A 13,183-nucleotide genomic window follows, 5' to 3' on the forward strand; every position below is an offset into this window, starting at 1 on the left:
CTAATACATATACACCAGAGTTTATAGATCCTATGAAAATTCACAAGCTATAACCTAATTTAAAAAGTAATTGGCCACCATTCAGTTTCAAGATGGAACCCCAAATCAAAGTTAGAGTGACATCCTATAGGAGTCTACCAACTCTGTTAAAGGAAAAAAAAAAAAAATCAATTCCTTTACTAGGAATCATGGAACAGACAGGTACTTAAGGTGAAACTCTGTGTTCTCTACCTTCTAGCCAAGCACACGCATCCCAGCAGCAAGAAAACACCACAGCACCAAACTGAAACGATCCAAGTCAGGACTTTGTGCCACCGAGCTGGGCAGGAATGGACGGTGGAGGTGTTTCCAGATGGCAGTCACTCCCCCTGAATGGTTCTGAGCAAAGATCCCGATTGAGGTCTGAAGTGTCTGCCCGGGTCCCTTTCACTGGCCCAGATGAGGGCCTCAGGGAGTCCCCTTGGCACTCCGTGCAAGGACTCCTCATGCATTGTTCTCTGTCACCGCCTCTACTGCCAACATGGACACCTCAGCCTTCTTCCAGAACACCTACAAACCCTCCTTAATTTCATGTTTCTGAGATGCACCTACAAATGTAAGAGAGACTCCTCCCTACGACGCAGGCTTCATAATTTTGTTCCATCACTGTAATTATCTACATTTTAAAGGTATGGGGGGCTAACCAAGGCACTGAGAGAAATAAAAGCCTAGTCCAGGTTATATCATTAGTTAATAACGGAAATTAATTCAAACCCTATATCCTATGTGTTAGGATTTTAGGTCCTTAGGAGTGAGGACCACTTAATTTAGTCCCCCTGGCTCTGAGAACAGTGCCTAGATCATAGCAGAAGCTAATAAATATTGAGTATATATTGCCTGTTTTGATGCTACAGACCATTCTTTGGTTTTAAGAAATCAAGATAAGAGAATATTTGTAAGAGGAGAGACAGTGATGCAGGTCCTTAAAATTCTAACACCCCTATGCATTTGTACACCTTGCTCTCATTTTAAAAATGGTATTTATTTTCATTTGATAAAAACTACTTTGCATCTTTAAACTTTAAAAAGTGGCCTAGGTTCTCCTTCCTCCTCTTTTCTATGTCTTCCCCCTTCAAGGAGACATTTGGGGCAAAAAAAAATTTTTTTTCAAGGAGAAGAAGTTATTTGTGTACTATGGAGAAATGGAAAACATTCATTTTAAAATTTCTCATGATACACGGCATAGAAATTCTGTAGCTTAGACCAAAATAACAGTAACAAAAACTTAAAAGGGGCCTTAAAAATCATCTAGTCATTCTCCCCTCTCCCCAGCCCTGTGGTCCAAATCAACAGGTCACATACAGTTTCCATAATTTTTAGGTGGACATATTTTCCAGGAAGCTAAAGCACCTGTCAAAAGCATCTTGAAAACGTTTATACCCCTACGCTTTGTAGATTTTGCTCTCATTTTACAGTTGAATAAACTGCAGCTAGAAGCACGGTCTCCATCTTTTATTTGGCATGTGCTAAGTGAGTTAGAATCTTCTGGGCCAGCCTGGCTCAAAGCCCCGCTTCCCTATCTCGCATGCTCGAACCATTTGAATCTAGCCTGCATCTTCAGCTTAGCTGATTGGCTTGGTGCCTGCCCTCCACCCCACCTGGGTCTCAAACTGAGCCAATCATTTTCTCCTCTGGGAATCTGTAGTCACACGGGCCCCCTATGCCCCAAAGGGCCCTGTAATCCTGAGGGCCCAGTGCTCTGAAGGGCCTCAGGCTTGGGGTTTAATGCTCTGCAGGTGCATCTTCACTTCTTAATAGTCTTAGCTTTGCATCTGTGTTTTGTAAGTGAAGCCTGCTGGGGAAACGGAACACGGCGCAGGGGCCCAGCCTTAGCTCACTCATGGTCCTGCCTTCTACAGTCACCCCAGGAGGGATTATCAGGCCCCTGCTCCGCACCCCCATGGCTGCTCTCCACCCTGCTGGTCTCCCCTGCCCTGCCTCACCACTGCCATCCTTCTATTCCCAAGGTGGTGACAGGGTTGCGTCGGCAGGGGCCCAGGCCCTGGTGCTCTGTGGCATCTTGGGGAGAGGCCTGGTGGCAGCCCCTCCTCCCTGCCCTGGGCTGGCAGAGCTCTGGCTTGGGTGCTGATGACTCAGCTGGGGGCCTCTCGACCACCCCTGAGCTATGTACCGAGAACAAGGTTACAATCTCTTGGGGGCCCCCTGTCCACGACGTGTTGTGGCCACAGGTCCATGGGAAGGGGAGTACCTTCCTCACCCTGGTGGGAGCCACATTTGCATCCTGCACTGGGCCCTGCAAATTACGAAGCCCACCCTGTCTGCTGGTCGCTTCACCTAAGGACACACCAACTGGACATCTGTGGGGCTTAAGGCTGCTGAGACCTAAAAAAAAGAAAGAAAAAAGAAAAGAAAACCCGCCTGGATTTAGACAGCTATCTTGCATTGTTTGTCATTCGAAGTGTCTGTCCCCTCTGGCCTCACCTGCCAGTATTCCCAGCCCCAGACAAACGCCTGACTGTAGAAGGTGCTGAGAAAATGTATGGGAACCGAGCTGGAGAAGATCCTGACTTTTCTCTTGTCCCACTCCCTGCCTGATGGTACCAACCGCATCACCTCCCCAGCCCAAAGGCTTCAAGCCAAAGAACATTACACGTTAACGTTACTCGTTAACGTAACTAGCTAACATTACTAGTTACATTCAATAGCAGCCACCTAGGAAATGGGCCCGTTGTCACTTCATGCAGCCCCCATAAATGAACTTGGACGGGGAATACACAGCACTCTAAGGAAGCGGCAGAGGATCCGGAAGTCAAAAACAGCTGACCTATCTGTTTTTATTAAGACATCGAAAACGGGCTGCCAACAGAAGAACAAGGCTCAAAGGAAAAATGCAAAAAACAAGGATGTCTGTGGAAAGGCATCCAAAACCATGGAGCCTTCAGTGGGTTGGAAGGACCGAGCTCATCCTGGGTAATCACGGAGGGTGGGCAGGACGAGGCGAGGATGGCAGAGGAGAGGGTGGGCTGCTGTAGTGCAGGGCTTGTCAATGTCAACCACATGCATCTTCAGTCAAGCAGGCTCCTCCTCGACCCAGCCGGAAGGACTCAGGAAAAGGGGGAACCAACAAGCTAGGGGGTGAGGAGAATGATGCTATTCCCACACAAGGTAGGAATTCTGTAAATGCTTAAGGCTGCCAGCCACCTGTTGCTTCTAATGCTTTAGCAGTGATGATAATAATGAGAACACAAAGAATGACGGTGGAGTTTTTTTTATTGGTTTTTTACTCTCTGTCAGGCACTGTATTATACCCTTCTCATGCATTACCTCACTCTACCTTTGCCACAAACTTATCCCCTTTATATAGATGAAGAAACAGAGGTTCAGAGAAGCAACTAGCAAATGTGAGACCAGAATTTGCACCCAGGTTGGCTGGAATCCAAAGTCCCAATCTTTCCCCCAGGATATTACTCTGGTTTACTTCAACAATGATTAAAAAAATACTAAGGTGAACAGCTATCATTCATTCACTGCTCACTTTTTGTACAAAGCACTTGATATACGTCATCTCATCTAGTCACTGCATCAACCTTTTGAGGTAGGTACTACGATTACAACTAGATTACCACTAAGAAGACTGAGGTTCAGAGAGGTTAAGTAACATGCCTACAGTCACACAGCCAGTAAGTGTTCTAGCAAGGACTGGGATCCAGACCTTCCTGGCAGAAAGGCTGGTGCTTTTAGGCATCACACTCTTCTGCCCTCTCAGTTGGAGAGGTTTTCAATGCCCTTGCCCACAAGGGAAAGTAGATGAGATCCACTCGGCTCAGATACTGGGGGCAGCTGGCTTGGCAATTTCAGGCCATGTAACTGGGTTCCACCAAAGCTTCCAACCAGCTGGGTCATTGCTGCTGCCCAATCCTGCTACTAGCTTCTCAACTTCCGCCTCTCCAAAAGTACTTTCCTGGGGTCTCCCTCTCCACTACCATATGTGATGTCTGGCAAGGCGTACACCTGGCTCCCAGGTGGATGCTATTCCCAAATGAGACATTCTTTCCCATCCCAGAGGTGTCTGGCAGCATGTCACTCTGCCTACTGAGAACTTGTATTCACCAATAATTCCATTCTAGGCATTTGTTTCCAGGGATAGCAATGTCTGCAAAAGTTGCTGTTGTTGGCACCAAGCCAGTGATGGAAATCATGGGCCACCTCCATTTTTTTTCTCTTCTGTAACTTTGAAAGTACAGCCATCATCTCTTAGGATGTCTACATTTCCTGTGAACCTGGATGCCTTCCTAGATAAGCAACAAAAAGTCTTATAAACACAACTCACCCCCAGGACCAGAGAGTTCTTAATAAACCAGTCCTGGGGTTGTGTGTGTGGGTGTGATGAGACCAGAGAGAAAGCCCCAGATGGGGAATGAAGAAAATTTGAAACTTGGTACAAGTTTAATCTTCATTTAGCACCATTTCGCTGGTAAAAGGGTAAAATTCACTAAAAGGGTGAATTTGGGCTTTTTTCAAAGTTATTTTACAAGGAAGCAGGAAAATGGTCCCATGTCTGTTTTGCTGGATCCTAAAAAAATAAAGTAAAATTAAATTTAAAAGCATTGAAACTTCTCTTCTCTGGGGTTTTCAGGGGATATCTTCCAGGCATTTTTAACATTTAAAGTATAATCCAAAAGATTTTCTTCTGTGGCCAGATGGCCTGGGTTTGATCTCCACTCTACCTTTTACTAGCTGTATGATTGTGGATAACCTTCCTTTACCCAGGTTCAGCTGCAGTATATGCTAAACGGTAATAATGAAATTTTCCCCATCAGCTGTCAGGAGGAATACATGACAGCGCAGGAAGGATGCTTAGAGCAGTTCTCAGACTTGAGCACACGAGAATCACAGAGGACTTGCTAAAACACAGGCTGCTGGGCCGCAGTCCCCTCAGCTTCTGACTCAGTTCATCTGAGGTGGGGCCTGAGAATTTGCTTTTCTGACACATTCTCAGGTGATGCTGAAGACGCAGGTCCAGGGACCACACTTTGAGAACCAACCGCTCAGAACTGTTGAACAATGCCTGGCACATAAATGCTTGAAAATATTAGCTGTTGTTACAATGATGGCTATTTTAGTCTTCCTTATAGCTGTGAAACAGCCTCCAAGAAACGTCGCCCGTTGCTTTCCAAGTCTAACAAATATTTCTCAGACCTCCTACCTCAGCCCTTACTTCTTATGGCCACTGAGTTGCTGGATGTTTCCACGTATTTGGATGGTTCCACTTTTCCAGCATCTACCCCTGCCTTCCATCCCTTCCCCCAATGGTTCCCTAAACCTGTCTCCTGCCATTTCCAGCCTAGTCTACTTGGAAGTCACCCAATTTCACCCATAATGGGTTCCTGAAAACACATACCCATGTGAACCTAGACACTTACCTGATATCAGGGGGAGTTCTGTTCCCACAGAGCCAAAAAGGATGATAAAACCCCTAATTACACCTCATTTTCAGAGCTAGTCTTCAGGTGATATATTTGCAGCATTTTGTACCTACATGTTCCCTCCTTAACAACGGAATGTGTAATAACCTCAGTGCAATAGGCCGAAGAGTTGCCATTTCCGCGTATACCCATTGATTTCCATCCTTCTCTCAATTATATTAAGATCTGTGGTTATCAATTTCAAGACTCATTTTTCCATTTTTCTTCATAAAATTGCAGGAAAGTCCAATAAAAATATTCAAATAATTGCATAAAATTCAAGTAATTGCCGAGGAGGGCAGCCTGAAGCATCCAGGGGTCCTCCTGGCAGCCCCCAGACTAGCACCTTTTCTCTCCCCTCTCAACAGCCAAGGGGAGCTTTAAGCCACCCCAATGTTCACAGACTCCCCAAGGCCTCTCTTCCAAGTACTGGCCAAATGCAAGATGCAACTTCTAACGACCTTCTCACCTAGAGACATCATCCTCTCCCCTCTTGCTTGTCCTCTCACTGGAGCCCAGCTCCTCTTGTTCAAAGTCCCTCTGTATACTGGCCCCAATTTTACCTTCAAAGCAGAGTATATGGGAATTGTGCCTTACTACCTTCTGCCCACCTAATTATCTCTTCCCCTTTTGGGAATCCCGTTTGTTTTAGAAGCCTTTCCAGGTGGATTAAAGAAGATTATTATTTAATAATCTTACAGATTATTAAAATCATCTTTAAGATTATTATTAATCTTAAATAATAAGATTATTATTAATAATAAAGATTGATAATCTTAAAGAATAGTAAAGACTATACTGGGCCTGTTTTTAAGCCTTTACCATCCACTCGGGGTTTCAGTTAACACGATGCCGTGTGTCCCCTATACGGATGCATCTACCTCCCTGCACTTCAATTTCAAACTCCATGGTGACCAGGATGCTTCTGTGGGTCTCTCCTTCAGCTCCCTGCCACATGCCACACGCCCTTAATGAATCTTCTCTGATAATGATGAGCTAAGGGGAAAGTGGCCTCTTGTGACTGCCACAGATACGAGCAGTAGATGGAAACCTTTACATCAAACATTTACATCATCTGTGCCCTACTGACAAGTATGGTGGCCAAATTTCTCCTTTGCTTAGGTTCTATCTTACTCAAAGCCACTGACTACAAACTGAGTCTCTGTATCAAGCGAAACTCTAGTTCCACCAAAAATAATTTAACTTTCTGGGCTTGGGGGAAAGCTTTTGACAGACACAACACAACCAGCAGATGCAGAAGCACAGAAAGTATGATCTGCCACCTCTCGCATCCCCAGGCCCCGGACCACCAAGGTACCTAATCAGGTAAGAGAAAAATGCAGAGCATTTCCTGTCAACCATTTCCAAAGATAAAAGGAACCAATTACCCCGCAGAGCTGTCTCTAGGATATAGAGTTCCTGTCGGAAACCCCAATTTTCCTTCTGGGTGCAATTCAAAACAGACGGAGGAAAAAGGAAAATCAATACTGGAAATGTCAAAGATTTTTCTGGCCTCTGTCATATGGAAATCTATCTGTGCTTTTGTCAATCAAACAGCCTGTCTTCTCTGTGTGCAGACACAAGATAAGCACCATCTTTCCGCCTGCTCTGCCCCTGCCCTCACCTCGGGTCATTTTCATTATTCTTCACTGAAGACAATCTTTCTGTGAGTCTTTCTTCAAAGCTGCAAAATGAGAATGTTCACTTTCAAAAGCGGAGCCACGGTGATGGCTTTTACAGGTAGCAGTCTCTGGGGTGGGGGGTCTGGGTCCCAGGAGACAGACCTCATTGCTGAGTCCAGATGTCCAGGCGGGGTGGGGGGGGGGTGGCCATCTCATCCTCCACACGGAGGAACCCACTCGTCACCTTCCCCAACAGCCACGTCCATGGCATTTGGGTCTTACCTGTCCACCCCCCTGGTTCTGCTCCTCACTTGTCCCCAGACCTTCCCCTCTCCTCCTTGCTGGAGGAATGTTCTTTCTGGAGCCCATTCTGACTTTCCCTCTTGAAACTACATCCGATAGTTGAGTGTGAAGGCTGAGGTCACCTCTATCAGCCTTGCCTCCTGGATTTCCCTCTTCATCTGAAAAGCTCTTCTTGGTGTGGCTTTGAAACCAGCCACATTTTCAAGGGTGCCTAGCAAAGGACTTTCCACACCTGAGTCTCTCTTGAACCACCTTCACCACTTGGTCACAGCCAGGGCCACATACACTATTATTCTTTGTATACTATTTTTCTTCAATCAATCCACTTTTTTAAAAACATAAATATGTTTATAAAAGAAACCACAGCAACACCATTTACCATAAATACAATGTAACTCAAGGATCAACTCAATCTCAACAAAATGATGTTTTGTAATCCTAACTAGACATTGCTTCTAGCTGAAGACACTAATTTTGAAACCTGCTCTCTCTTCCTTAAACAAGAGAGATCACCAAGTCTTGCAGAAGTGTAACAGACACAATGGCACAAACGAAGACTCTCCCTGGCACGATCAGAAGTGCTAAAGGAAAATAAGGAAAGGAAACACTTACCACAAAGGCGAATGTTATTTAATACCATTGTGTGCAACTCCTAAAATCTCTCATGTATCTGTGGTGGGCAACCCCTCCCTCTCTCCCAATAAAGTTTATTGAGCATCTACTATGTGCTAGGTAATTTCTAGGGACTGGAGAACCAAACACATTTTTAAAAAGGCTCTGTGCCTACATGAGACTTAAAACCTACATTTTAATAAACAGTGTCTAGGATAGGCTTTTCTCCAGTCTAGCACCTTAAACTAAGGAAAAAACCCAGATTCAAAACTGTGAAAACCAGTTCATACCCCACACCCCCAGAAAGAGACTCGATATTCACCAAGCAGTTTCTCTGATTAAGCACTCGATAAAAAATGACATGTGGTTACCAGCTGTTAAGTGTCTGGCATACTTTGTAAGCAGCACTTACTGCCCCCAAAACCTCAGGGCTTTCCAGATAAATAAATCCCCACCCAAATGCCCTTCCCCACCCATCCGAGGGGTAGCCCCCAAAGCCAAGATATGACTGACATTTCAAACTTGACTGAAACCACACAGAACCCTGTCTATTTTAAATGTCAATGAGGAAGGCAGCTGGGCTGGCAGGTTTCACCAGGAGGGATTGAAAAACCACTTCTCTGTAGCTGGATTTAAAACTCAATCACTAGAGACAGCAAGAGAAGAGAGTGAGGACAAGACTGACCTTTGAGTCGAGGGCAACTGAAATGATTCACATTTGTGACTAATTATCTCTTTTTTAATCTTTGTTTGTCTCTCCCTGGACAGGGGTTTTCTTTCAAGCAGCTGAGACATTTGCCCTGATTGAATTCCAGGCTTCTGCTGGGTCTTGCTTTGTCCAGATATAGAGTGGCCAAGTGGTCATTTTCTGGTGTGTGTGGGTGTGTGTGTGCATGTGAGAGAGAAACGACTGACATCTGTCATTCTTTTAAAGTGCACATAAAAATTTAAGCTTCCTGATTTATGGAAAGAAAATGGAAGGACGCCTGTGTTGTTTTTAAAAGCTAAAAACTCTTTAAACTGTCTTAAAAGTATGCTCACCTGGGATACAGAATAATATCACCAACCTGAAAACAATTTATTATGGATTTTTATGTCACCTTCCCATTAAAAGGGATGGATTACACTTTAGAATAACAAATATGTATACAGTTGACCCTTGAACAACGCAAGGGGTTAGGGGCACCAACCCTCTGTGTAGTCGAGAATCTGCATATAATTTATAGTTGACCCTCCGTATCTGAGGTTTTTTGGTATCCACAGATTCAACCAACCATGGATCCTGCAGTACTATAGTATTGACTATTGAAAAATATCTGTGTGGGGACTTCCCACCACGTGTCTTTGGATGGAGTCAGGAAGGCATCTCGTGTCAGTGGATTAGAAACCATCCTGACTGCACCTGGAATCCTGAACTCATTAGCTGCCTAACAACAGTGTCTAGGCAGGAGGGATGTTAGCTTATCTGATTCAATTCTATCTTTAACAGAACAGACCGAGAGGCTTAGTGACAAGAAAGAACTTGGCTAAAGGGACATAGCATTACACTCAATTAGGAACCATATGCGGAGTGGGAGGGAATGGCACTAGGAAAGCAGTTCTCCAAGTGTGGTTTGGGGTCTCCTGAGGGATCACCCAGACCTTTTCCACATGGTCAAAACGATTTCCTTAACAACACTAAGCTGTTATTTGCCTTGCATCCTCCGTTGAGTGTACTGTCGAATTTTCCAGAGACTAGGTGCAATATTTTCCAGATGGGCAATATCACAATAGACTGACTATGAAGCAGATATGAGGATCCAGTCTGCAGGTAGAGATTTGCAGACATATAAAACAATACCACTCTCCTATCCTTTTACTTTCAGAAAGTTATTTTTCATAAAAATGCCGTTTATGCTAACATGTAGTAGGTTTATTATTTGAATGAATTAAGGCACACAGTAAATTTTCTCAGGCTTAATTTCTAATATGGTGAAAATACATAGAGATAACCCAAATAAATGATCATTTTTAAGAGCGTAACGGGGTCCTTGAGACCAAAAAGCCTGAGAACCGCTGTCTGAGGCTATAGTCTCCATAAGAGCAGGGACCACGCTTGCCCTGTACACCTCCACTGCCACTGCACTGCAGTGCCCAGCACGCAGTAGGGCTGCACTGCAATGCCCAGCATGTAGTAGGAACTCGGGATACATAATTTTGGATGTTGAAGCCATGTCCAGGTGTACAGTATCGGTCACTCCTTTAGGTACATGTACCCACGTGCACAATATAACACAAGCTCAGACCCACACAGCTTACCTGAAAATAGTCTGTAATGAACGATCCAAGTTCACTCTTCAGCAGCCTCCTGGAAAGAGAGAAAAACTGTCAAGCAGCCCTTGATGCTATAGCTCCCGGAGTTCACAGATGCTTGGTGAATTGCCGTGCTCACCACCAGTGGCACAGGCGCCGAGGCCTGGCCTGAGCCTGAAGTGTGCTTTCCTAGGTGCCAGTAATACCCCACCCCCACCAAGGTCATTAGGGAATTGGGGCAGATGAACTCCTAGAAAGCATCTGCTCCTTAGTTCACTTTAACAGATAAAGCATCTCAAGAGGGCAGCCACAGGATATCCCAATTCTAACAGAGGTGGAGGCAGGCAGGGGCACCTGGCTTCATGTGCAGCAAAAAATAAGGAAGAGAAAGGCCATGGTTTTGTAATTCCCCCTCATTTGCAGACTTTACGGTTTAAAATGCATTTTTCATACATTTTTCACCCAAGGATTGCAAAGTATGTGTGTGTGTTGGGGAGCAATTATTATCTCTCGTGTATAGATAAAGAAATTGAGGCTCAGAGAGGTCTCCCAAATAAGTCAGCGGCAGAGTGAAGATTCAAACCCAGACCTTCGGCAAATTCAACATCTCTTTGCATAACCCTACCCAGTCTCGCCTCCAAATCCATCGGAGACACTGAGCTTGGTGCCGTGGTTTCCGTGGCCTTACTGCCCATCCCAAAGGGACTTAAAAGTCCTTCAAAGGAGAACAGATGGATTTTATTTATGCAGCACAAACATTTATTCAGCTGCTCTTTATGAGCCAGACGTTGTTCTAGCACCAGGCTTGCAGAAGTGAACAAGACAGGCGAGGTCTCTGCTCTCAAGCAGCTTACATCCTTGTGGGGAGGGGTGTGGAGATCTAGCAGGTTAATCGATACACTCCCGAGGTAAGTACAAAGAGTCTTAAGTGCTTAAAAGATAAAAATAAAACATGGTGGTATTGGCACCAGACCTCCTTCTCCCTGAGATAAATCATGGGACTATCCCTACTGCTCTTTCTTTAATTTGATCCAAATAAGGTGAGAAAGATAAAACCAAGGATCCAGGAAAAAAAAAACTCTTCAGGACTTCCAATAATTTCATTTACGCATCCCACCGGAGACGGTTACTAAAGAGCAAACACTCAAGCTTCTGACAACACCTGCTGGGTTTTAACTCCTCAAAAAATGCATCCTCACGTGTCGCTGTAGGATAAACGGGAAGTTACAACAAGATGCCACAGTGTGCAGAAGATAGATACAATAAGCCTGAGTCACAACAAGAAGAAACATCCAAGATCTAAATTTCTGCACCAGAAAGAGCCCTGGAAAGCTGAAAACTCATGCTGAGCAAGGAAGATACCTTCCTTTTGCCAGGACAGAAAACGTATCTGTGGTGGACACTGCATTTTGAGATCCAAGTGAATGGCAGGCTCTCAGAAGGCCATCCCATCCACAGAACCCAGGGGTTCACCAGGTGTGGGTGGGTCTGACAGAGACAGGGGAGCCTTCGTCGGTCACTGGGCCAAGAGCAGGTGGGTCATGGCTGGTCTTCGAGGCCAGAGGCGTCGCTCAGACGGGACACAGAAATCAAGTGGGCAGCCCCAGAGGGAGGCCCTGAAACAGGAAGAGGCAGGGAGGCTGCTTCTGGCTGCTGGAAAGAGAAGCACCTCCCAACGAAGTCTTCATGGCCACTGGGAAGTCTCAAAACCATAGGTGAAGAAGCCAAGCTTCATCAAAAAGTGGAAAAGCAGGGCTTCCCTGGTGGTGCAGTGGTTGAGAGTCCGCCTGCCGATGCAGGGGACACGGGTTTGTGCCCCGGTCCGGGAAGATCCCACATGCTGCGGAGCGGCTGGGCCCGTGAGCCATGGCCGCTGAGCCTGCGCGTCCGGAGCCTGCGCTCCGCAACGGGAGAGGCCACAACAGTGAGAGGCCCGCATACCGCAAAAAAAAAAAAAAAAAAAAAAGGAAAAACAAGTCCTCATAACGGGCTACTACTAACAGTTTCTTAAGCATTATCTCGGGCACTTACAATGTTAAGGGGTCAACACGGTTCTGAGACTAAAACGCAGGCTATGGAATTGGTGTCCCGAGGAAGCCACGCTGGGAGGACACTGTGTTCATGTAGACGCTTCAGGTAAAATGGAAAGAGACAGAGGTCGTCAGTACAGGTGAGCCTTCAGGGTCAAGAGCTATGGAAACCCACTTGGAGCAAGGCGGAGGAGTAACAATCGTGAACTGGGGCTGGACGTGATTAGACAGGTGGTACCCCAGGAGCACTGTGATGCTACACAACTGAGGAATCCAAGAGATCTCCTCCCCTACCTATCAGGGAGGACAGAAAGGCTGCAGACTGCAGTGACAGGAACCCTTAAGTTACAGCCGGGACTGCAGCAATTCTGGCCAAGGCCAGAATTCTGCAGGGCATTATAGGAAGACAAAGCTTGAGGCAGAAATCAGCTGATAAAGGAGCAGAGATTAAAGAGTGAACTTGTTGCAACTGCCAAGACAAAGGCATAGCAAAAAGGACCCAGAAGCTAGCAGCAGCCGTACCAGGGGCAGCAAGATGGTGATGGATAAGAATAAAGAGGCAGGATAGGAAGAGGTGCTCCCACCACACTGATAAGAGTGGTCCTCGGTCCTTTACTGAAGCGGAACCACACACAGGTGTGGCAATCTGCTTTATATATGTTAAATGTAATAGACTGTAAGCAGGTATTGTAAGAGAATTCCATGTTCAAAACCCTCTCTACTAGGTATTGTCGTACAGAATTATCAGAACAGAATAGACACTAGCCGATCATTTAAGTCAATATTCCATTGTCCTGGGTGGGTAAATCAGTAAGCTACCCTGTTCCTTACAAAATCCTGTCTTATTTCTGTCTGCACA

At 45.6% G+C, this 13,183-nt stretch overlaps 1 protein-coding gene across 10 annotated transcripts in view; it reads right to left on the reverse strand.

Annotated features, from left to right (window-relative positions):
• PRR5L (proline rich 5 like) overlaps window positions 1-13,183 on the reverse strand; it is a 72,212-nt gene that overhangs the window by 25,738 nt on the left and 33,291 nt on the right. For all 10 annotated transcript variants that reach the window (XM_060159389.1, XM_060159387.1, XM_060159388.1 and 7 more), the window contains one exon: window positions 10,301-10,349. Coding sequence is in view for 6 of the 10 variants with exons in the window: in XM_060159380.1 (XP_060015363.1) it covers window positions 10,301-10,349 (49 nt within the window). In the remaining 4 variants the exon portion in view is untranslated. The remainder of the gene's footprint in view (window positions 1-10,300; window positions 10,350-13,183) is intronic.

This window comes from Lagenorhynchus albirostris, chromosome 9, assembly GCF_949774975.1.
Source record: "Lagenorhynchus albirostris chromosome 9, mLagAlb1.1, whole genome shotgun sequence".
Lineage (NCBI taxonomy): Eukaryota > Metazoa > Chordata > Mammalia > Artiodactyla > Delphinidae > Lagenorhynchus > Lagenorhynchus albirostris.